The sequence below is a fragment of the Xiphophorus maculatus genome, chromosome 19, assembly GCF_002775205.1.
Source record: "Xiphophorus maculatus strain JP 163 A chromosome 19, X_maculatus-5.0-male, whole genome shotgun sequence".
In the NCBI taxonomy this organism is placed as follows: domain Eukaryota; kingdom Metazoa; phylum Chordata; class Actinopteri; order Cyprinodontiformes; family Poeciliidae; genus Xiphophorus; species Xiphophorus maculatus.
The window spans coordinates 7,904,260-7,926,365 of record NC_036461.1 but is presented as its reverse complement, the minus strand read 5'-3'; the positions used below and the strand labels follow the sequence as shown (position 1 = coordinate 7,926,365).

General features: G+C 36.3%; 1 protein-coding gene across 2 annotated transcripts; it reads right to left on the bottom strand.

Moving 5' to 3' along the window:
• Nucleotides 1-1,485: 1,485 nt before the first annotated feature.
• On the bottom strand, nt 1,486-20,293 carry gabrg1 (gamma-aminobutyric acid type A receptor gamma1 subunit). 2 transcript variants are annotated; one of them, XM_005797787.2, is made up of 9 exons: nt 19,987-20,293; nt 13,659-13,819; nt 13,386-13,453; nt 12,157-12,377; nt 11,836-11,918; nt 9,016-9,153; nt 8,774-8,926; nt 7,244-7,446; nt 1,486-7,161 (listed from the first exon to the last, which is right to left on the bottom strand). In XM_005797787.2, exons 1-9 carry the CDS (start codon nt 20,061-20,063, stop codon nt 6,880-6,882), a joined length of 1,386 nt encoding a protein of 461 aa, XP_005797844.1. In that variant the 5' UTR covers nt 20,064-20,293; the 3' UTR covers nt 1,486-6,879. The 2 variants fall into 2 exon arrangements, with proteins under 2 accessions (XP_005797844.1, XP_023209105.1); XM_023353337.1 differs by having other exon boundaries at nt 1,486-7,158.
• Nucleotides 20,294-22,106: the final 1,813 nt, after the last annotated feature.

Below are 22,106 nucleotides of genomic sequence, written 5' to 3'. Positions count from 1 at the left end.
GTGAAGCCAATTATACCACAGTCGTCCAGTTTTTAGGAGAACATGAACTGTGTGCATCCATCTGATCCGAAGGTGCAACACTGCGATTGCAATCCCCAGACAGAAAGTGGGAGCTTTTCCCCTTCCCATTTCTTTGTACCCTGTAATCACGTTGCAGCAGGAAATGACAGTAGGCTTTATTTTCATCCACTCATCAGCACTTGCTTTCAAGCACCTCTGCATTCCTCTTTCAAGGCTACATCCTAATTGGTACTTGCTGTGGTAGAGGGAATAAAAAAAACCCCAAAAAAAACCAAAAACCTCACTGTATGTTTGGATTTCTCATCAAGCAGAAAGTAGGGAATATTATTTTTTTCTTGGAATTTAATCTTTTTCTCTATTATTTCATTAACTACTTGAATAGCAGTACATTTACATTCAGCTGAGAAATTACAAACAGCAGGAGATACTTGTTGTTTTCAGAATTATCCTAGAAACAATCAGAGTCAGCTTTGTGAACACAAACGAGGAATTTGATTTGACTTCGGTTCTGCTTTTTCTCTGAAATAGCACATTTAAATATAAATATATATAAAAAGGACACATTTTTTTCTTTCTTGTAAATACGTATTCATACTTTGTTTTTACAAAAGAGGAAGGCAAGGTCAAATCCGTGCAGATTTGCATGGTATCAGTCTAGGCACTCTGCTATTTGTCCATCAGACAGACAGATGGCTGCTTGTTTTACAAATACATTTCTGTAGTGCTGATTTTAAGATAAAAGACTAAACAGTGAGTAAGCAGGATGTGTGGGGTCTGCAGAGATATAATCTGCCCTTTTCCTGACCTTAGACTTATTCAAGTCTTTCATCCTTAGGCAAGGATGAAAGAAAGGTTAAAAGTGAATGATGATTGAAATCCTCCTTATGTCAAACATGGTTGCTTCCAAGGAAACATAAGCTGCCATCATTACATTGCATAAAAATTGCCTCATACACAAGGACATTTCTGCTAATAAGTTCATAGCTAAGCCAAAAATGTGAAAAAAAAAAAAAACAACAACAACTAAATATCTTCAATTGTAGATGTTCAGTTTTAGGAACATGGAACATGTGAAAAAATGACCAAAGAAGGCTATGAGTCCTGCATGATCCATCCATCCATTTTCTGTACACCCTTGTCCCGAGTGGAGTTGGGAGGGGTGCTGGTGCCTATCTCCAGAAAACGCTTCAGGCGAGAGGCGGGGTGTACCCTGGACAAGTCGCCAGTCTGTCTCAGGGCAGTCCTGCATGATGCTAACTGTAAATGATCTTTTGAGAGGAACTTGAGATCGAGTCGACTCACTCTCAGTTTTGCAGGATTTTTTTGCCCAAAACATGTTGTGAGGGTAACATGTAACATTGCCCAAAGATTGTCTGTCATAAACCTTCAGGCCATCAATTTATTCAAAGGGAATAATTAAGCAATGCAAATACATCTGGAAAATAAAGTCTGAAATAACACCAGTTGGATTTTATAGGCACTGCTTTATTTTGTCACAGTGTATTGAGTTAGTAGTCACAATACAACATGAGCAACATTTACAGAGAATGATTTTGCACACAGATATATGACCGACGCTTTAATATGGCTTGAGTTTTATGAGATTTTTAGCTCTTTGCAGATCGTTAGTGCGATGAATGATCAAGTTTCTGAAGATGCTGGGCTGACAATTACAGCATTTGATTTTTTTACTATACTTGCAAAAAGGAATATGAAAAAAATGACATGATATGCTGGAGTTTCAGAGTAGCTTTTAAATACATTTAAAAAAGTTCAGCTGGCAGTCATTTATACAGTTTTTAAAGCCTGACATGGAGATGAAAGCTTGTTTTTTTAAGCCAAGGCAAAGCGGAAATAGAGTTGCAAAGAAAATGCTAATTTCACGGTACAACGACAAATTTGATTATATTGTAATTTCAAACAAGTTGGCCATATTGATGTAATATGTTTTCATTTAGTTGTAGTCTAATTGAGATTATGCCTTTAAATCATTACCAGATTACCATTGTAGTTTGGAATATGTCACAATATAGAAATAAATACAAAAACAAAATGGTACCATGGTTAGAGAAGAGTTTCTGCAATGTAACCAAAAATATTTTAGTGCATCATCATGATAAGACTTAAGAATATAAGTTACATCTCTACAATTTATTTCAACAGTTTCAGTTTCAACAAATCTGCTCCAAATGGTAGGAGATTTGATATGTTTTATTATTTAACAATTTAAAGTTTGTAAGATTTACACATCTTCAAAATCAAGGACTAAGAGTCTGTCTAGATCCCGAAAATTCCCTTAAAGTCTTATTTTATCAGTTTTTAATTACGCTCCACCCTGACATCCATACAAGACTTAAGCTCTTTACCATCTGCACATAAATAAAGAATTTAATGCATTGCTTGTGTTTATATGAGGTATATAGCGTCTACTGTCAAAATCAACATTAGCACCATCTGGACCAATTACTATCCAGTTGCATTACCCCTCTTGTGGAAATATTGTTTCTGTTTCTTGCATTTGTGAAATCTGATGTGATTTCTTATTATGTGTGTATTATTGTCTTAATTGAGAACAAAGAGCCTGATTCATACTATCTCTGGTAAACAAAGCTTTTATTTATTTATTCATTTTTATTTTGTTGCGTTACCCAATAAAAAAAATAGCAAAGCTTATTCTATTTCCTGAAAACAAAATTCATGTTGTATTCCGAATAAAATACAGCTTGCATTGATTTAAGTTGACATGACCTTGTTAGTTTTCTCTTTATCTTGTGGGTACATGTTCCTGTTACCTCTATAAAACATCTAATTTCATCTTGTCGAGAGAAACAAAACTTTCTTTATCAGCTAGTGAGGAGCAGTGTCTTATTAGTGTCTTATTTGGAGGAAACAAAGCTTGCTTTGTCTTATCTCCATGAAACATTTTGTATTTTCCAGTAATATCCATTAAATTACATGTTTAATTTTGTTATCTTGCCGTAATAAATGTATTATTTCTCATGTCAAAATAACCACGTTAGTTTTCTCTTTATCTCAAAAAATAGATTGTTTTTATGTCAGTATTGTTTTATCTCATTAAGAAGGAAAAAATGCTAAAAAAAAAAAAACCCACTTCTGATTTAGATCTATACTATAGTACAGAAATTAATTGTTCAGTATTAGATCCAGTTGAAGAGCATTATCCTTCCGTCAGTGGATGATCTGTCAATGCAGGCCACAGCAGTTAACAACATTTTCAGGGTAATCAGTTGGCAGCATAATTGTCCTGGCTTCTGATATGCAAACAATTATTTTATGTTGATTTTAAAATAATTTATTCCTCTCATGAGAAAATAAACTCTTTAATCTCATAATAACTTGATAACATGGCTGTATGTTAGCTAATATTAAACTATAAATTCCTGTGAGAACAAAAGCAAATATTATTTAATACAAGAGTTACTTTTTAGCAAAACCAGTGTAGTTTTGTAAAACATCACTCGGTTCTACACTTCATGCTTGTTTCTTGCTTAATTTTGCAAAATCACATTTTGCTACACTTAAAATATGTTAAGTGTAGCACTGTAGCACTGAAACACTGTATGAATAAGTGTTCTATAGATAAATATGAATAAATATGAATAACACAACAAGCTTTAACTCATGCTAAGAAAATGCCCTCTTGTGCAGTGGTAATATACTGCAGCCTGCACCTGTAGAGGACTGTTGTTAAGTCTGTGGAAGAAAATCAAAAAGTATAAATCACGTTCTGTGCTGCATGGATAAAGTATATGTGCCTCATTTTTTACGCAAGCTATTTAATCAGTTTAGTGTTAAAGCTTAAACCAAATAAAGTGCAATGGAATGCTAAGGGATGCACCGAGTGAAATGAAGAAGATATGGGATGAGACACAAACTTGTCTTTAAAGTTTAAACTGTATTTTTAATTAACTTTAGTTTAGATGCTCTTTTCCTGACTTGTCCACAGTCAGTTCATGTATCATGTTAACTACCAGTTGATATGCAAATAAGATATCTGATTAATGAGTTGTGCAATATTCATTTTGACCAAATGAACTTGCAGTTTTCCTAAAACTATGTATGCTTGCATAGATGCCAGTATATTCCTGATTCAATATCTCTGTTTTACTCAAGAACATTTTGTCTCAGGCAACATGAATTCTGTCTAATGTTTAAAACCTTTCATATTCTGATTTGATTTAATCAGAATGAACAATTTCTCTTAAAGATGGACAAATCTGACTTTTTCTTTGTTCCATTTATAAAAAATTTCACTTCAGTCTTGTTATCAAATATTTTTGTAGTTTAGAAAAAAATTATAGTCATTGATGGCTTTCTTGTTTTTTGTAAAATACGTGAAAGAGTTCAGTAGCTTGGAGACCTAACGAATCACCACCCAAGATGAGCCCATCAGTGATTGTGAAAGTCTTACATTTTTCCAAATAATCAGTTTTTTTACTCACAAATTTTACTACACTTGTGTATGTAGCTGTCAATGGCTCCAAAAGCCACTTAAAGTCAATAGAAGGGAAGTGAAAATATTCAAAAGTAGGCCGCTGTCAAATTTTCTCTCCGTCATTTTAGTTCAGGTATGTCTACAGCAAGTTATTATTGGCAAACATTCAGGAGGAACATTTGGAGAGGTGACTTATTGGTATTTTCAGTGAAGTGATCTGTGGACATCAGAAGACAATTTTAATGGAGCAAAGAACACACAATATCATCACACAACCGGTAATTTGTGGTTTGGCTTTTGACTCCTTGCAGAAGCCATTTCTCTCTATGTTCTGTGTCATCTTCACTCAACTTTTGCTTGTTTCTTTCCTTTCTGCTTGTCATATAAGGAGGAAAAGATATCTGAAATGCAGATGATTTTGGCAGCGGGGGAGAAATCTGGCCTCTTCATCTATTTACTTCCACGTAGCTCACCAAAGTTTCCTGTGTAGTTTATCCTTGGATTTTCTCTGTTGCAATTAAATGCCACATATTACAGTTAACAAAGTCTATTTCTTTATCAAAGAAAACAATGGTTGTATTGATTTAAGTCATAGTTACAAGCTTCCACAGATAATGGATGGACAGATGTCATCATCCACAAATAGTAGTGCTTTCCTGTTTCTAAAAGGAAATGACTCAACATGATTTTTGTCATAACACTTTAAAATTGGTCAGAAAAAAGTGGAAATGCAGATTTATTTGCATCTTATGTCATTAAAAAAAAAAAGTTTTGGTTATGTTGCTTTTAATATGATAATAGTTGGCCATTAAATGCCGATTTGTAAAGTTTACATACATTTTACAGCTGCATGCTTAAAATGTTTTCTAAATATTTACAAGAAATTATCATTAGCTTTAAGCAAATAATAAATTCTCACTTTTTGATAATAAAACAATTCATATTAACAAGGCTTGAAATTCCATTACCATAGACAAATATGATTATCAATTACCAGTTGATGTGTTTCTGTGCAACAGAAAATCCCTCATGAATTCAGAAACTAATTTGGTTGTATTTTGGTTTATAAACCAAAACTGTGACAACTGCTTACTGTTGTCACCTTAGGATGAGTTTGTGGACAAAATGTCACCTGAAACTTTTCATGGCTTGATATCCATAATGTCTCCAATGACTGAACATCTTTTAAGTTTTTGGAGGGTTTTTTTTTAAATCACAAAGTGGGAAAAACTACAAATTAGTGTTTTACATTCTAAGATGTATGAATGCTTGAATAGCACTGAATGCATATGAGACAAAGCATAAAATGGCCTTCTTGTGATCCCAACTTTTCCTCTCTCAAGGTACATTTTATAGGAGTAAACATCTAATTAATTTCAGAAAGAAGAACTGAACTTAATCTTTCTGTCCTGCTGCCAGACTCTCTTCAAACTAAAAACAAAAGATGAATAAATGGAAGATGTGTAATCTAGAACACCAAACTACAAGTTCATTGAAGGAATTTCTTACATTTTTGAAGAAATTACACCCTTTTTTAAAAATGTATGCATTTGAAGGAGAAAATTATCCAGACAGGTATCTGTTCTCGTAAACAATCTGCTATTAAAAGCTGCCTGTAAAACTCTATTGCTGTGCTGAAGTACAATGTTATTGAGAAGTGCTTAAGATGCCACAGACCTTTATAAAATGATGTGCAGCTTTTTTTATGAACGTCTTCAGTAAGAAAACAATCAGTTTAAAACAATCAGGTTAAATTACCAGTTGATGTGTTTGCTTGAACAGGAATAAACTCAAGCCTTTTTTTTGCAATATATAATACATGAAAGTATAAAATCTGTCTGCCATAAAAATAACCATCATCACTCCTGACAGCCTGCAGGAAAAACGCAGAGAACAATTAAGGTGTATTTGTAAAGATACGATCCCTGACTATTCTGAACACAATTAATTGGCCATTGTTCAGATAAGTTACTGGCTTTTCGAAGAAAAATTAAGGAACCTGTCTTCAAATTATAGGGACAATATCCCTCAATTGCAGATGCAAAGTGCAAAGCATGATATCAATGCACAGTAGCAAAGAGAAAATAAACATTTGGGCTGTTGTATTAAAGACTGATGGCAATAGTTCCTCTGTGGAGACTGAAGTTTTACATGTGCAAACACTTTATATTGCGGTTAATTTCACAAAAAGATCAGCCTAACATTGAGGATTTTTCTTGCTTATTGTGCAGGATCAAGATGTTGGAGCTGTTATCACTAATATGCCATGCCTCTCTGCAGCCAGGCTCTTTATATTTTCAAAGCAAAAGTTTGCAAAGTTACTTCTAACTAGTCTAAAAGCAGCTGATGCACCTGCAAATGTTAAACTCCAGCTGATTTCAGTTATAAATAAACATTTTCTTTTATAAATAAAGATAAGCAATCCAGTAAACTAGATTAAAAAGGCCAAAAGCAGTCGGAAAAAATATCCGCGAGTAAGAATCAATCTTAGAAACTCGAACGTGCATCCTGTTTTCTCTCCAGGCTCCCGATCGGCAGTCGTCGAAGCAGCAAAAGAAGCTGGCACAGTCTTTTCCATCTAAGCAATCGTAGGCGTAGTCATCGTCCTCGTGATATGGAACGATGTTGTTCATCTGCAACAGGGATGTTCCAGGTCGGATATTTACCATGCTGGGAACTCTCTGCTGCAAAAAAAACATGGTTACTTTCACTGCTCCGTTTAGAAGAATAAAGCCAGAGTGAGTCAAATAAAAGTTCAGTTTGTACCTGGGCACTGCTGTTGGCTTTAGACTTCTTGGTCTGCCGGTTGCTGGTGAAGTAGTGCAAGGTCCCATACTCCATGAGAGCAGCGAAGGTGAAGATGAAGCAGACAGAGACGAAGAGATCCATGGCAGTGATGTAGGAAACCTTCGGCAGGGACTTCCTGGAGATGGTGCTCAGAGTTGTCATAGTGAGGACTGTAGTGATTCCTACAAAGGGATAAATGTAGGAATTAAAAAAATTATATACATGGTTAATTTTTTGTTTAAAATGAAATATGAAAACAGGAAATTTGCTGAATAATTGAGCAAAGCATAGAAACCCAACAAAAAATAGCAGCTTATTGGAATTGTCCATCAACACTCTGATTAGTGATTGGCAGATTGAAAAATAAATTTTTTCTGATTTGAAAAATTCAGTTTGCCATTGTGTGCTGGGACTCTGATTTGATTCAAAAAAGGTAAACAATAAATATGGTACAAACATTATGAAACCATGTAGTTTTAGTTTATCCTGACTTTTTGTGATCTCTGAAGATATCCTCTTAGAGTCTTTCAAAGTTTGTCTTAGGATTTTGGTTGTGTTTTCCTACAGTGTTTTTAAAATCATGCTACACTTTTCATACTTTCTGTCAAACTGCATTATGAACAAAGTTTAGGACTAAGAAGAAATGGTTGTTAGGACACTCCTACAAAATCGTCTTGGATTAGGTGCATTAGAAGATTTCTTTGCTTTTTCCCCAGTCTATTTAGATAGTCCTGCTTTCTGCTTTCCCATCTCACCTGATCCTCATTTACTAATCATCTGTCGCTTGTTTCTCTTTAGCTGTGTCAGTATAAATACTCCCTGGTTTCCTTTGTTCATACGCTCAGACTGTTGTGCATTAATTCATATGTCCTCCAATTAGTTGAACGGTTGTTGCGTTTAAATCTTTAGTCACAGATGAACATGAGAGCAAAATTTTTAAGTTGGGGTCATTCATCATCTCCAAAGACATTATCAATTCCAATTATTTTTCAAACAATATCAGTACCAAAAAACAGGTGACCTACCAAGACAACCATGTAGCTATATTAAAAGAAACTAATTTTGTTTTTATCTTTTATCCTTGGGAAAACATTATCAGTTAAGATTAAGGTCAGCTTGATAACCAAAGCAAAGATTACATGTGGGATTCCCCAAGGCTCTACTTTCAGATTATCTATATCTACGTGCCTCTCTGTTAAGTGTATGGAGTACCACAGGGCCTCTTATCAAACTTGTCCTGGTAATGCAGATTAAATTTTTTGTTCAACCACATAACAGTTCAATAAAATCACATAGTGTCTATGATTTCAATGAGTGGATGAGTCAGAATTTCCTCCAACTTACTGCAGAAAAGGCAGAAGTCATTGTTTTTGATTCCAAAACTACAAGATCGATCGATTGTGGTTTGTCATTTTGCCTTATTTGCTCATAAAGAAAGAAAACTTGCAGGACCTCAGTCTGGCAGGATGCTAGACTTTCAGATAGTAAAATTTTGTTAAGATTTCCAACCTAGAGATGTCCGAGCTGGGACGGCATCCTTGTTAATCCAGAAGGACACCCAGGACAAGACCACTATCATGCTGCAGGGAATGTACGTCTGAATAGTGAAATAGCCCATCCGTCGACTCAAGTCAAAAAATATTGTCATTATGACATATTCCCCTGAAACAGATTAAGCAAAGTAAAGATGAAAGGGGTTTTTCAATTTAGAGCACTGCAAAACTAGAAACGGTAAGGCGATTCTGCCTTACCTGACTGAGTGTGTGCCTCATCGGTGGTATTCCTCATCCCTACAAAAGCAAACTGGTAGAGTCTCCAGTAACGCTGGTCGGCCACCTCCACTGCCCGCCTCTGCCACCGATATGTGATCTCGTTTTTTGGATAACCATCTGCAGAACACCCCAAAGCAGATGAAACAAAAGCCTGCCTCATTCCTACAGCATCAGATATTTTTCAACGTAGCTCACACATAGACTGTGCAAAAAAGATGGATGTAGCCACAGCACCTTAAAACACAGCTAATCTCAATGATTTATGTAGTTATCAGTCACAGCATCCATTTTGGCCTAAAAATGGATGCAGTATCTGACTTCTATTTTATAGAAAAGTATCTGACATAACTGTCCAAAATATTGTCTAAATTAAAGTTCGATAAAAGCAATTAGTGTTGGTGGCTACTGTAATGAAGTTTCATATCAACCCGAGTCAGTTCAATATGTAATTTGCTACTATCAAAAATAATGAGATGCAGCTGTGAACAAGAGACGTTCAAGAAAACTTGTCTTGTGTTTACCAGTCTCAGCCCTCCTGTTGTACTATGGTCTAATGATGGCACAGATTATATAGATAATCTGGAGTTTGTTTCAGCAAAGAGAGCAAAAGGTATTTTATCTGTTTTGATGAAAACTTGCAGAACAGGATCTTGTTACTGTGAAAATTGTCAAATTTTTTGTCAACTAGTTTAGATCAGAAATATTTGTCTTAAAACCATTTTAGTGCTGTCCAGTTTGTGTTAAAGGGTGACTAGTGCAGTTGAATTTTCCTATTGGTTACAAATGATGCAACTTGGTCGATGTCTATGTCACAGCCCCGATTTGAGTATAAACTTATCTCATTCAGACACACGATACCATGGTGAGTCAGCAGTTGGAAATATGAAAGATTGAGCAATAGCGTTTTCAACTTTGCACAAATCTGATTCATTTGCAATGTGGACACAGAGTGGAATGAGTCTCCTCTCTGATCTACCTGACTGGGAGACTGCATAGTCTCAGTCGTTAATTTGGCAACAATGCTTTTGTTCATCCTTACCACACCCTAACGCAACACTCATCTCTACATTTGGCCTTGGCCATCAGTGTCTCTTGGCACGACCCACTATGGAATTTTTCAAAATTTGCTTTGGGTGAGATTTTGCTTTTATGCTTTCTGGCTTAGTCTACTTTAAGTAAGATAAGCCATTAAAGAGACTGACTTTATGGAATGTTGTTCCATATTAATGCAGTAGAAAATAAATTATCTATAGAGGACAAAAAATGAATTGTTATACATCTCATCAGTTGGAAAGGAAGGGCGGGCTGTTTTTGATCTAATAAAGTGGCAAAAGGTCTTTCCTATTAAATCCTTTCTAAAGAGCAAACAAGTTCATAAGCATATTTGGCTGCTATGACACTGAGTGAATAGCAGATTTAGTTTATGGTGGGCCCTAAAATGAATAAGACTTCTGACTGTTACTACAGTATTTTCAAGAATAACCCATAAATATAAATACTTCAGTTAGGATACCTAATGCAAAAAGGGATGTATCTGTCACCTACTTAAATTATGTACGGTAGAGTGAATAAAATCAAGATTGTGATCTTTATTTTAAATCAGAGTGGCTGCATCCTTCCTTTACATAGTCTATGAGTGGTTGTTATTCACAGGAAACAGCATTAGGGCAAAGAAGATGGAAGCATTCAAAATGTCACTGACCTGCTCAGTCACAATAAATTTCTTCAAGTTTGCAAATTAAGTTTGATTCCAAATAGTCTAAACCCCTTTCACGATCCAGTGGGTACACCTTTTTGTACCCCTCCAGTCAGTTGTACTATGTGGAAATATTTGCTTCTCTTTTTGTAATGGTTTCTTGATCCTGCTCATTAGTTTTGAGATTTTGGAATTTCTCTTAAAAATGCAGAGTGGCACCTTAAATGTTTTAAAAGAGCTGAGCTGAAAGCTCTGGCTTAGGGATAAGGTGAAGAACTCCATCATCAGACGGGAACACAGAGCGGAGCCTCTGCTCCTCTTCATCAAAATTACTTGATGGAGGTACTTTAGGCATCAGTATGCCACCTGAAGGAGACCCAGAACTCACTGAACAAATCGCCTCTGGTCTGGGAATTCCTTGAAAGAGCTACAAAGGGATTTCTCTGTTTTCCTTCTGCATCTGTCTATGTCAAGTTTTACTCTGTAATCTTTTATATTTTCTAAATAGTTTGCCTTGATTTCTGGCTTTTCATTACCATGATAATATTCTTTTAGGAAAAAAAATATTTTTTGGTTACCTTAGAGACCAAATATTACATTGATGTAAAATATCTTTTTTCTGAAAACCATATCCAGCGACTACTGTACTGTAACACAAAAGGTTAGTTTAGGCTTGAGTTTATCACAAACTCATGCTGATTCGATGACATTTCCTGTGACTGAACTGGCTCTGACATTTGACATAAACTCGGTGGAACATTCTTTGTATTTTCCACTGGTGTGTGGAAGATTAAGAGCATGATAAGTCATGAGAAGCAAAAGCACAATACAAGAGACAAATGAAGGATAACAGACAGCATGAATCAGACTGGGGAAGGGTGCAGAATTCATTAAGTCTGTCAGCAAAATGGTAGTAGGTGACCTCCTCTTTCTGCTGGTGGAGCAGATGATAGATTGGTACAGCCTCAAGCAGATGGGCTCTCTGGCAAGGAGAATGAACACAGGTGTTGCCATTGTGCTAGTCCCTTGTTCTAGGAGAGCTAGGAAGCTGAAGTTAAGATGACGGGTTCGAAAATGAAAGAATGTTACGTTTGACAACCTACAGCTCGAAAACTCCAGCGGACACGAGTGCTCATCCATTGGAAAGTTATGCAGCTTAAGGTAACACTCCGCATTAATAGTCAACCTGATAAAACAGAATTGTGACAGAAGAAAATCAAGTCTCAACATTCTTTTGTGTGCTTTTTTCTCACTCTCTCTGAAACACCAATAAAACAGACAGATCATGGTTTGACAAACTGGAGTTACTTTAAAAAGAAACACAGATGTGCACACTAAAGCTGCACAAACAACAAATATCTTTAGAGTTAACATTAAATATGTTGATAAAATCAGTTTGAAAAACTGTCCTGCAAGTGTCCTACCTCAGTGTGTACATGACTCGTCCATTACTCCACAGCCTCAAAAGTCGGTTGGGAGTTGTGATCCAGTGGGCATCGGATTTGCGGGAATTCCTGAAGAAGGTGTCGGGAATCCAGATTTTCCCTACCATGTTACTGTTAAGCATGAGCAGCTTCATCGAACTGTTGAACTTCAATCGGCTGTCATACCATGTTTGGGCAAAGAAGATGTCAATGGTGTATTCCTGCAAGAAAAGGTCATTGCAAACATTGGTATCCATTTCCCAATTTGTGTTAAGTTTTCAGTATGCATACATTGTGTTTTCAATTATCAGAACGTCTTTCACCACTTTTCAGTTGCATTATGCTTGTTGAACAGAGACACATCTAAGACATGAAGGACACAAGTTTAGCAACCCTGCAATAACTCAAATTGCAGAGTGACAATGGATCAGAAGTAAAATGCTCAAACCCCAACTGTCCATCTTAGTTTTTGTGTCCTTGGGACAGACTCTTTCCTGACCTCGCCTGCTGGTAGTGGCGTTCCGAGGGTCCACTCTCAACAATTGATTGACAGCCTTCCTGAGTCTGTCAGTTTGTCCCAGCGTAGCATTGGCTACAATGTAGCTTTCTACCATCAGTGTATATGTGAGTGTGTGCTATTGGGTGAATGACTGATTGCAGCATAGAGCACTTCAGATATAAACCTTCAGCTAAAGTGTTATACAAGTACAGGTCATTTACCATTTACTAACAGGATCATGTTAGGCTGCTTAGCATGCACATATAAATGCAGAGGTCCATTCATCTTTTGGCAAAAGAGGAGGAAGGCTTTCATATCATCATGGTCTGGACTTAGAAGAACGGCTTATTGTCAATTCTTCATGGGAGCAAATTTTACTGGTTCTGCCTCAAGCCAACCTGGCCAGATTAATCTCCAGTAGCAGGTTCTGTGTGGATCTCCCCATTTTTTGTAACTACGTCAGGTGTAGTACAAACTGAATCAAGCCTTGTACTGCAAGCAATTAGCAGATTGCATTCATTGGTTGGACCACCACTCCAAACACCAAACAATTAGCAAAAAGTTTTCATTTGACTGATACATCTACTATTCATTTTTGTTCACCTCTTGGTAGGTTTGGACAAAACTATAGTATGATGGACTTGATGGACAAAACTATAGTACTTTTTAAAAGCACTAAATGCATAAAAATGAGAACAAGCTGCAGCTAAACTGACGGAAACTGCCTCACCATGTTGATGGGGTCCACTGGTCCGATACTGTTGACATAAACTGCTGTTTCAATCACTGTCGGCCGCACTGAAACATAACGTAAGGACATGGATTTACATGTAATGCTGCAGGTTTCTGTCCTAAAACAACCAAGCTCACAATAACAATCCTAACACTCATTACAATAAATAAAAATAAACATTAAATATTAGAAATCCTGTTTGAATATTGAGAGCATGTTTCCTCTAATGCAGAAGGTGTTACGTGGAGATGAGAGGGTTTTTTTCCTCACCTCCGATGTCAGGCCGCAGTTTGTTGTCGTAGCCCTGCAGCAGTTTATTGAGGATCAAAGTCACGTCACTCTCATAGACCTTTGGCGATAACACCCAGGTTTTATTTATGGGTACATCCTCGTAGTCTTCATCTTCCTGTTTACTGGGCCCAATGGCTGAACTGTGAAGAAGAGCGATAACCATAAAGCATCAACAGATATCCACAGATTCCCAAATTTTCCTCTGGTGTTTTAGCTCTCATTTGGCTAACACACCAGAAGGAGAATGAGTGCTTGATTAATCTTGTGAACTGAAGGTGAAAATTACTGTGCAAGGAAAATCAGGCAGCTATATGCACTTTTTAAACTTTCAAAGGAAAGTACAGGTGATTTGTGGCCAGATGATGAATCGGATCACATGGACACCAACCATCTATTAGACTGAGAACCTTGACGAGAACAGATGCATTTAAGATCTAAAGTGTTTGAGCATATGCCAAACACATTTTAGTTATATTCTGATGGAACATCTCGCACACATCTAACAGATTAAATTAGATTTGATTTCTCATTTAACAGTTGTCAGCCTGCATACATGGTTTTATTCATTAAGCTGCTTATTCTGCTCTTTATAAAATACATAATCTTGGTAAAATAATTTACTCTACTTCAGCACTAGGGTTTTACATATAATAAGATTAAAATGGTTGTATTTTTGTCAGGTTCTGAAATTGAGTATCAAGCTTACAAAAAGACACAACATGTTACTCAATACTATGTTTTTGAAAAAGCCAAAATGTATAGCAATTCAGAAGGAATAACTCGTTGTAGTCATTTGCTGTTTGAGTTTATTAGGTCCCTCATATCATTATGGAGGAATTTTGACTCATGTGACTGCAAACCAAGTGCTTCACCACAGTGCTTAACCCTCTATGGCATGGCGTTGCCCTCAGGCAACAAACCACATAGCTGTACCTCACATTGCTCCTTTATTTTATTTTTTGGGGGGCATGATTTTTGACATATTTTTGTCCAAAAAATAGTTCTTTTATGAATATAGTTTTTGTTTGATTTGTATTTCATTTCTCATAATCAGTGTAGACAATCTTGGTGTTCTAGACCAATGTTACCCTGAGGCAACAAACCCAAATCTGGTTCCAGGAGGTGTCAGAGTCCGATTTTATGATTGACATGTAATTAGGGACCACCAAGCTCCCAAAGAATGCAGGAAAATATTTCTTCCCCACAAAAATAAAAAGTCATGCCATAGAGGGTTAAAAGTTGGTATGCTCTGTTTACGCTAATATCTCGAGTTTGATTTTCTTAAAACAAGGTGCTTTGCACAGTGACCAAACCTCTCTACTTTTGTGTCATCTATCCATTGTCCCTGATCTCTTCTGACTCATTAAAAAAAAAAACATGCTGCCTTGTTCTTTTTTAGGACAAGGCAGCATTCTGTTTGCTGGGGCATCTAATATTAGGAAAAACTGCAGCTGTTTTTTTTTTGTTTATTATTATTTTTATTTGTGAATAACCATTGTTTCAGTAGAGTGGTGGATGCCAAATAGTTTTTAAGTGGCCTGATTTCCCTTCCAAGGCTTCTTTAAAGCATTTGTTGTTTCTTTATGGTTATTGCTGATGTGTTTCAGTCTTGACAAACAAATAGACAAAACTTCTATTTTATTGTGGAGGTGCTGATTCTGATCAGTGAATCAATGCATTTGATCAGCACCATTGAGCTAGAAGATTATCTCTTAAATCTTTCAAAAGCAGATGGGATGGGCTTTTACAAAGCTCTTCTAGATTAGCTTCTTTGTGGTTAAATAAATGTATGAAAATGTGGCATTAAATTGCTGGAAAACCTAATATCGATCTGATTATTTTTAATATATCTTATTATCTAAGACACTCGATCTGAAAGAGGAAGTGAATATCAAATTTGCAGTTTGGCTAACACAAGATATAGAAGCTGAAGAAATGCAGAAAATCAAATACATTAATAATAGCAAAATAAACAGGCTAAAGGATGGACTTCCGTTTTATGATTGTAGCATCATGACAAAAAACTAGAATGTTTTCAAACTCAACTGTCAACAGAGGTGATGTAATGAATAAATTAAATCTGCAATAAACATTGCTGTGCTGCAGATGTAAAACATCCAGAACATCTGTTTTCATCAGTGATGCTTCACCCTTGAACGTCAACATTTCAGAACTTTGGACTAACGACTCTGATATATGCTAAATCTTGCTGGATTTCTTTTTTGGCTCTGCATCCTTAAGAGCAAGCTATCCAGAAAAGCTTGTTTTTAACAGAAGATTTATAGCAGTGATTTTGTTTTTGTTAATCGATTTAAATCTTCCATCCATGACATATGCAAGCAAGCTGCTCAAATCTGTAACCTCATGTTTCTTTTCAATTCAATGGAAGGGTTATTAATTTCTTTGCTTCTAAAATTAGGATCAAGCTGCCACTTTTTGCCACAAATATGGAGTTTATTTTTAGGCCAAACTGCAATTCTTAAGCAAACAGAAGAAGTAGTCCCATGCAGTGCACCTGGACAGTATTCAGAGCACTTCACTTTTTCCACATTTTATGTTACTGTCTTAATCCAAATTGTATTCCTTTGAATGCCTAAAGTACATTTTACAGTAAAAGTTATGAGTTTTCATTTATTTAAATGAAGATATGTGATCTAAGTATGATTTTTAGTTTAAACATGTAACCTGTATTAACAGAAATCAAGTAAGGACACAGTTTTACGCAAAAACATACTTCACTTAATACTGTTGGTTCACATACAGTAATCTTTTACACCTCCTCTGTCCACTTTAGTAACATTGTTTAGACATGTATCAAAAAAAATGACAGCATTTATATTCATGTTATATTTTAAAATCTAGCAGAAACCCACAGAAACTGCGTTCTTGCATTATTTTTGATACTTTTATATAACGGAATGTGTTCCTAAACCATGTAAAGTAAAATACTGTATGTCCAAATATAAGAAATGGGCTTCTTGTAACTCTAAGCAGAAAACCTCTAAAATGAATCCTAGGTTAAATGTGAAGCTTTAATAACATACCAGGTTTTCATCCCAAGTGAATAACTGGTTGTTTCTTTGTTTCCTCAGAACAAACATTCCCTTTAATTGTTCCATAGATTGTGCTGTGTGGGGATGTTCAATATTGCTGGGACTCCCCAAGGGCAAAAACCAGCTTTTAGCTTATAAAGCATAGTTCTGACCTGTGCTTTTTTTCAACACCGAAAATAAAAGATCAGCAGTTTTTAGCTCTGCACAAAAAAAATAAAATATTGGTCTTGTGTTTGCACAATCAAAGCACAGGGTTGTGTCAGGTTGCATGTCAAAGAAAGAGCGCTTGGATTCAGTGCACACAGCAGCACTTCTGGAATGCAACTTAAACAGAGCTATAAGCAGTTTTATGTGTCTGCTATCTGATGAGTCCTGCTGTTTCTATTACAGGCCGTTCCACATGGTCGAATTCTCAGCTTGTGCCAAATGACGCTGCTGCTGTAGTTCCCCGCTAATAAACACAGACCTGATACTATAAGGATCCCTGCGGACCTGGCGTTCAGCCCGGGATTTGAGCTACTCTTTCCAGAATAATTTCTGATAGGCATGGTCCCCCCCATGACACAGTGACCTAATGAATAGACAAATATGTCTGTGTAGTCACCTTAAGGCCTAAATGATGATGTGATAGGGATACGACAAAGATCTAAAGTGCTGATCATAATCTAAAAATAGACTCATAATAAATCTACATCTTTATTAATAAAATAACTGAAGGCAGGACAGTGGAAGAGTAAAAATTGGAAAGCAAATGTTGAAACAACAAGAAAAACACCCCACTATGGATTAAATAAATGAAAGAAAAGTGAGGGAAGAAATCAACAAATTCAACAAGCCAATGACCTTAATTATGAAATTACAAAAAGAAGTCTAAATACAGTTTTTGCCATTTCTAGCCTTCATATATGAACAAAACTTCTAGATGTTTTAACACATCAGGAGAAAACTAAACCATCATTCTCCTATGGCACGAGGAATAAATACATCTTTCAAAAGTATTCATCAAACTTTGATTTCTCGCTCTAAAAGACCAGATTGATGGAAACTCTGAGTCTCATCAGGCTGCCTGTGGTTGATGAAGATTTTATTCACATCCCAAATAAAAATTACACTCATATCAAGTTTAAATCTGTTCTCACCTCATCATTAATATGACCAACCATGCACTTAAAGTGTTGGTAAAAGACAACAGCCTGCACTGCTGCAGACATTAAGACACTAGTAATATTTTCTCATTATATTTGGGAGTTTTCATGGGGGTGTCATTAGAGGCAATGGAGCTTGATGTAGCCCACCAGGGGCGCTGCTTTCGGCATTAAGCTGCAGCCCCAGTTCAGCTTTGATCCTGGAGAGACTTTCAATGACGATTAACTGATTGCTTGGCAGCTCTTTCCGTCTCTGCTTTTCCTGTTCTGACTCTCATTGAGCTTAAATCAACAACAGTTACTCTGCCAAAACTAATCAGTAAAGCTGTGAAGAAACGAACTGCAACACTGACTGTTTCATAAATCTGTTAAATCCACAGACAGGAGTTTGTCGTTTTTATGTTAATTTCCTTATAGTCTTACACAGAAACAACCTGAGCACTGCTGAAGAGACACATAGCATAGTTGCATAGCATTTGTCTGTTGCAAGCACATTCAGACATTTAAAATGTGATTTGACAGTTGTTTTTTAATATTTTGAATCTCTACCTAAAATATTTTGTCCATGAAAGACATCTGGAAAATTTAAGAGTCTAAGTTTAAGTTTAAAGCAATATTTTCCCAGGAAAACAGTAAGTAATACATTCAACCACAATGGCCTCTATGCACACTCACTGCACAAGACTACAAGATGGAAAAGAAGAATGTTGAAGATTAGTCACTACAATATGGGAAAAACACATCATAGTCAGATGAGACCAAAGCTAAACTTTTTACAAATCACTGCCCTCACAAAGTTTGGAAGAAAAATGATTCTGCACACCACCTAAAAAAAAACTGTGCCAAAAGTGAAGTTTGCAGGTGTGGGTTACATTCCCACATATGGGTTTCATGAAAACTGAGGGAAGGATGCATGGAGAACTGTACTAGAAAATTCTGGATTTGAATATGAAGATGATAGAAGTACTGATTTCTAAATAACAGTCCTTAATACACAACAAAGGAAACTTTAAGTGGTTTTAGAGCGAGAGTAAAACTGTTAAAATGGCCCAGTCAATAACTTGACATTTATCCACTTTTTCCACAGCATCAATAAAACCTCCAAGATTTGGAGACTGTTTATGTGAAAGAAAATCACACCAGCCAGAGCAACACGTACTGCCAGTTTCTCATAAATTTAAACTATTAAAGTTATTACTAATAAAGGATTCCTCACAATGCAAGCTTTTTCAAAAACTTTGTCATTCCAATTTTTTACTCAATTTGCTGACTAATTTGCTTTGATTTTTGTGTGTGTGATGGTTTGGTTGTTTCCAGTATCTATTGCGAATTTAACTTCACCAATGATATACAATATGTCCTTTACTTGCATCTGCACAATCTAGATCCTAATAATTGTCCAATGCAGTTAAAATAAACCATTAAAATTCCAAAACTGAAGTTATATTCACAAATAATAAGTTCTCATCCAAACTGTTGGTGAGGGAAGGTTTCAATTTGAGGAGTTTGGTAAAAACTTCGCCAAGAGGCACCAAACATTCAGACTGTCAGGCAATAACTGGCATCTTCAAACTGAAAATAAGCCGAGACTCTTGGACTGCAGCTGGTAAATGATGGCATGATCGATCATGGCTAAGATATTTGTGCTTTTATCACGCTTGACTGGATTACAATGCCTCGTAAGATTCACTATTAACCTTTTTTTTTATTTCAGCGTGCAGAAATAACAAAAATGACATGTTTGCTTGCTGAGAAATTCCATGTTTTTCTTTTTATAACTTGAAAATAACTCCCTAATCTTAATAGTATGCGTTAAGTGTCGCTCATGCCATGAGCTCATACACATTTCTTGAACAGTGCGGACCAAAATCACCCAATCTGCAAATCTCGGGAAGATAAGAAAAACACACACGAAGCAGTCAGTCTCAAGAGAAAAAACATCGTCAGATTTTAAACTCCCCAGCCACAGCTCTCACAATTACCCGCTGTAAAAAAAAAAAAAAAAAAATCTCACACACGCACCCCCCCTCACACACGCAAAGACACCTTCTGCGGTCATTTTCACCCCCTCTTCCCATCACGACGGGCGCATGGAAGCGACTCACTCACCAGAGACCGAGCAGCGCGAAGAGCAGCCAGGGATTCATGGCTTTGTCCCGCAGTGCCGAGAAAAACAGCGACTTCATTCCGCAGCTGGATCCGCACAGATGTAACAACTGTGATGTGAATAATAAAAAGCAGCGGTAAGAGTGAGAGGAAATCAGGTTGATTCTGTCGGTGGATCAGGGCTGAATGCAGAGGATGATGGTGAGGCATGGATCCATGGTGTGTGTGGGTGTGTGTGTGTGTGTGTGCGTGTGTGTGTGTGTGTGTGTGTGTGTGGAGGGGAGGAGGAAGGGAGTGCAGTGAGTGAGGCTGCTTTAGTCCATCTGCAGTGCTGCTGTGACAGATGTTGTTCTCTGACTGATGTCGGTAAGAGAGACGTGTCGTAGCGAAGGAAGACACAGCAACATACGGGTTAATGTTTTATTTTATTGTAGTTCCTTTATAGGAACTCTGTCGCTGTGCAGCTCGAAAGATGATTGAGTACCTTGCTCAAGGGCACACTGACACAGTGCACTTTAATTTTCGCTTCATGTTTTCGCTAGTTACAAATTGCGTCCCAAACTACTGCAAAGTAATAATGTAGTTTCTTGATAGTTCTTTCCGTCTATTATTTGTGACATGACAAGTTTCTAACAGGTTTTAAATCAATGACAACGTTTGTATTTACAAAATACATTTTTCAAATTATGAATCTACTTTAGTGGGGAAAAAAAACTTTTCAAACTAATATTGGCATTCCTGTAAAAGTATAATCGTCCCCTTGTTCAGTCATGAAGTAACCATAATTAACCACATTTGTTCGGTTCACTAGCCACGCCCTCTCACAGAAATAAGACATCACTTAACCCCCTATGTAGCGCTTTGGCATATCTCATTCAGTTATGCCACATTGTGCCTGATCTATTTAATTTACATGCAAAATGTCTATATGCTGTATACAAATAAAGAATCTTTGCTTTTTGGTCATTGCTTGCAAGCAAAAAGAAATGTTGTATGTCATTGTAGATACTTTAATTCATTAAGAGGCAATTAGAATCAGTCCAACCACATGAAGGAGACTTAAAGATCAATGAAATCAAAAGAAATTGAAAAACATATGACAAACAAAGTCTACAAAAGTTTAAAAATCTATTTCTAAGGCCGTGGGATTCTAGTGATATATTATCCTCAAAAAGGGGAAATATTGAACACCATGAGCCTTCTCAGAAGTGGCTGGTTGATCAAAATTACTCAAAAAGCAAACTGAAGACTCATCCAGGAGATCACATAAGAACCCAGAGCAATGGATAAGGCACTGCAGCCCTTACCTAACTCACTTAAGGTCAATGTTCATAACTGAACAATAAAAATACACTTTTGCATTTTTGAATTGGCAAAAATGTTTATTCCTAGATGTTTAAACTTGAAACATATTTCAAAAGACTTGCAGCAAAAGATGATTGTACAACATGCGTCTGGTTCACATTTGCTGCTGTGAGGATATGTATTATTGCATTTCTGAGGATACAATAATTACACTAATTACAATTATTATACAAAAAATACACTAATACACACAGGGGAAAAAAACACAAAATTTACCACCCAGAAGGAAAGGTCTGATCAGAATATTTTTTTGATGAAGAAACTTTAATTATCACATTAAGAAACACACACTAAATGGGAGGAACAAATCCTGGAATGAACAGATCTGTTTGATATTTATGTAAAAATTAACTAATTGGCAATGTCACCTTTTGTTTTTATTCACTGTTGCTTTTCAGAATGTAACCATGACCACGTTTCTGTCTGGAGCCAAGTGATGATGGTGAAACCTTAATGTGATCCTTAAAAAAGGGATTGGTCAGAAGTGCTTTTCATTGAGCAGCAGATGGCTTTCTCCATCATTTATAGCCTGCAATTTAACCCCAGCAGCTATTGTTATAAGAGAAACTAAAACATTCTGGTCACCCACATAAAAATCTGCTAAAATACAGGCAGAACATGAGAAGAATACCAACTTTTTCTTTTAATTTGATTTTCATTTCACTTTTTCAAGTTGTGTCATCCTGGACATCCAATTTACTGCAGAAAGATTTTTTTCCAGCATGAGGCAATAAAAAAACCTGCATCTCTCAGGTTGC

What these genes read in the sequence shown, in the direction of transcription:
- gabrg1 (XM_005797787.2), bottom strand. Translation starts at nt 20,063, where the DNA reads ATGAAGTCGCTGTTTTTCTCGGCACTGCGGGACAAAGCCATGAATCCC. An exon ending in ACTGCGGCCTGACATCGGAG is followed by an intron (nt 13,454 to 13,658) that starts GTGAGGAAAAAA and finishes GTTATGTTTCAG; the next exon opens with TGCGGCCGACAGTGATTGAA. An exon ending in CCCAGCTCGGACATCTCTAG is followed by an intron (nt 7,447 to 8,773) that starts GTTGGAAATCTT and finishes ATCCCTTTGTAG; the next exon opens with GAATCACTACAGTCCTCACT.